Below are 3,511 nucleotides of genomic sequence, written 5' to 3' on the forward strand. Positions count from 1 at the left end.
TCTTAGATTCAGTTGTTATATATATACTAGCAAAAAGCGCAGCTTTGTGAGGGCTCGCGAGGTATTTCTACCTAGTAATAATTTATTAACAATAATAAATAATAATATTATTTATTATTAACTAATAATATATATTATTATTAATTAATAATATATACAGTAGAGTCCGTTTATAATGACATCGAAAGGAATTGACAAACACGTCATAATAAGCGGACGTCATACAAAGCGTTTTGTGAAATGAAAAATCTTTTTTATGTAAATATGTATGTACTTAAGTATTTTAATACAGAAACATAGTAATTAAATATGTATACATACAAAATCAAAATTGCACGTAATCAGCACATTATAACACATACAAGTGTATTTTTTACTGTGAGTAATCTGTAATTTTTGTCTGCTTTTGTTTTTTCATTTTATTGTAAAAACAGTCTCTAATACTATTGTGTATAGAAGACATAGCTATGGTCAAATTATCATTTTCAATATTGCTGTGAACAAATCGTGATAATAATTCTGCAGCTTTTAATGCCTCTTCTGCGGTAGGTAATGGTGCTTCCTCGACTTCCTCTTCCCCATCACTTTCGAGTTGTTCCTTAGCACTAATGTTCTGTACGATATTTTCATCGGTGGGTTCTTCGAATGTGAGGAGAGCGCTATCGATGTCAACATATTCTTCCCACATTTCCGGTGCTGCTAAAGAATCTGAATTTAGGTTTCGTGACCACAAAGATAAAGGAATGTCATCTTCTTCATCGAATTCATGTTCTGATATTTGAATAGGTAAACCGTCGTGGCTTTCAATGAATCCTGCATGTTTGAAACAGTTATGAATGGTACTTTGTGACATTTTATTCCAGGCATCATTAACCATCAGAATTGCATCTAGCACCGTTATTTTTGTAGAAGAGTTGTTTTCATTAGCATCAAGACAATTAATCATTTTGAGCACAAGGTTCTTCCTAAAATTCGTTTTGAGTGATCGTATTATTCCCTGATCCATTGGCTGTAGTACTGATGTTGTATTCGGCGGAAGGAAAGCAAGTGTTATAGACTTTAAATCAGTAACATTTGGATGCGCCGGGCAATTATCAACCAGCAATAGAATCTTTTTCTTCTTCTTTACCAAATCACGATCCCAATCACGAAGCCATTTTTCAAAAAGTTCTGACGTCATCCAAGCTTTACGATTGTTAGCATAATCGACAGGTAATGATTTGACTCTTCTAAAACATCTTGGTTTTTGTGACTTTCCAATAATGAGCAATTTCTTCTTCTCTGTGCCACTCATATTCGCTGCTACCATGACAGTTATTCTATCTTTCGACAACTTACCTCCACTACAATTTTCACCTTTAAATTTTAAAGTTTTATCCGGCATTAATTTGTAAAAAAGTCCAGTTTCATCAGCATTAAATATCTCATCATCAGAAAATTGTCTTCGTAAATTCGGCCACACAGATATTAACCAGTTTGTTGTTGAATTTTGATCAACAGACGAAGATTCACCGACAATTTTTCCCGCCACAATGTTATGTCGAACTTTAAAACGACTGATCCAGCTTGCAGAACAATTGAAGTCGAGAATACCAAAACGCGCGGCAAAACCATTTGCCTTTTCCTGTAGCATAGGGCCGCTGACAGGTATTCCTTTGTTTCTCATGTTTTTAAACCACTGAATTAATGCTTGATCAACATTTTCTTGTCGTGATTTTCGAAGCCTCTTCGGTTTCAAAACATTTGAATTGAACGATTGCTTAATGCGGTTCTTGTTTTTAAAAATCATTGAGATTGTCGAATGACCCACGCCAAATTCCTTTGCGAGACACGAGTTAGATTCTCCATTTTCTAATCTGCATATTATTGCACCTTTCTCCTCAATTGTAAATGCTTTACGTCGTTGAGACGACATTTTTTTCACAGTAACAAACGAAAAACAATGCGTGACCTTCAAGCGTCAATTACTCACTGAAATTCAAAACAAAAACGAGCCACGTGCCGAACGTCGTCGGGAATCAACGAACATTACCGGAGGTGTAAAGAATCATGTCGGTCATTATAACCGGACATAATTTATTAAAAATGGGTCATAATAAGCGACATGTCACTGTAAGAGAAGTCATTATATCCGACTTTTTTATAAAGAATTTTATATGAAAACCAAACTTCGTAGTGTAATTACGTCATAATAACCGGTTGGTCAATATAGGCGGAGTCATAATAAACGGATTCTACTGTACTATTAATAATGAATAATATTATTAAAAGTATATTTTAATATATGAATTATTAATATGGACTTCTATTAATAACTCATACGACAAAAAAAATTCAAATTTTAAATTTTTTATTGTATCAAAGCATTTACATTTCTCATACGGATTTCTTCTTGTTTTCTACACTTCAACATATTTGAGTTTTTAATACTACTTAATCTATCATAAATAAATCTTCTATTTAATGCTAATCCTTCAAATGTTTTTACTCTTGAAAACGCGACATAAGTTAAACCAATAGAAGTTTCTTTTTCTCCAATATCTACAACAGCTTTATCTAATGTTAAACCTTGTGATTTATGAATTGTAATTGCGAAAGCTAATTGTAATGGAAATTGTTTTCTTGAGCAATTGGTATTTCCATTTTTCCAAAATTTAGTTATGGGTAATATTGGAATACAACCACTATTTTCGTAAGTTGAAAAAGAATAATTTTCAAATCGGACCATTATCACTCGCGGCATTTGATCAGGGGGACTACAATTTTCTTCATAAATTATATCTTCGACATAACCTAAAGCTCCATTGACCAATCCATTTTCAACCCACAAATTAGAACGTAACATAACTTTAGATCCAATCGATAAAATAATAAATGGTTCAAGTCCACCTAATAATTCTGCACTTACTGATTTTGCCTTGGAACAATTGTGATAAGCTGGAATATAAGCAACTGGTTGACGTAATTCTTTTAACTTTTGATGATTAAATTCTTTTACATCTTTGTTTGTTGCAAATAGTCTAATGGCATCGTTGAAAAAAATCCGTTCATTTAATGATAATGATTGTATACTCCGTGTCATTAATTTTTTGTAATCTTCTACCGTACATTCACCATTACTAATTCGATCAAGTATATCTCTAAAAACTTGTTGAGATTCATTCTGTCGAAATGATGATGATAAAAAGAAATATTTTTGAATACTTGATGTGTATAACAATTTTCCTTCTAAAAGAAATTCACTTCCTTCAGTTTTATTACTATAAAGCGGCCTATCATTTACAGGTGGCAACTGATTAATATCTCCAAAAAAATATACAAATAATCCACCAAATGGTTCATCTTGCCTTGAAGGAAAAGCTCTACGTAAACGTAAATCAATTTTCCTCATAAGACTACATCCAATCATACTCATTTCATCAATAATTATAAATTTACAACCATATAATTCTTCTTGAAAATTAGCAAGTACATGTAAATCGAGATCTTTGAACGTTTTATTTACTCCCAA

General features: G+C 32.2%; 1 protein-coding gene across 1 annotated transcript; it reads right to left on the bottom strand.

The window, feature by feature from the left end:
• Positions 1-373: 373 nt before the first annotated feature.
• LOC124542516 (tigger transposable element-derived protein 4-like) lies at positions 374-2,049 on the bottom strand. Its single transcript, XM_047120459.1, has one exon. It carries the CDS (start codon positions 1,913-1,915, stop codon positions 374-376), a length of 1,542 nt encoding a protein of 513 aa, XP_046976415.1. The 5' UTR covers positions 1,916-2,049.
• Between the last annotated feature and the right edge of the window lie 1,462 nt (positions 2,050-3,511).

Source organism: Vanessa cardui, chromosome W (assembly GCF_905220365.1).
Source record: "Vanessa cardui chromosome W, ilVanCard2.1, whole genome shotgun sequence".
NCBI lineage: Eukaryota > Metazoa > Arthropoda > Insecta > Lepidoptera > Nymphalidae > Vanessa > Vanessa cardui.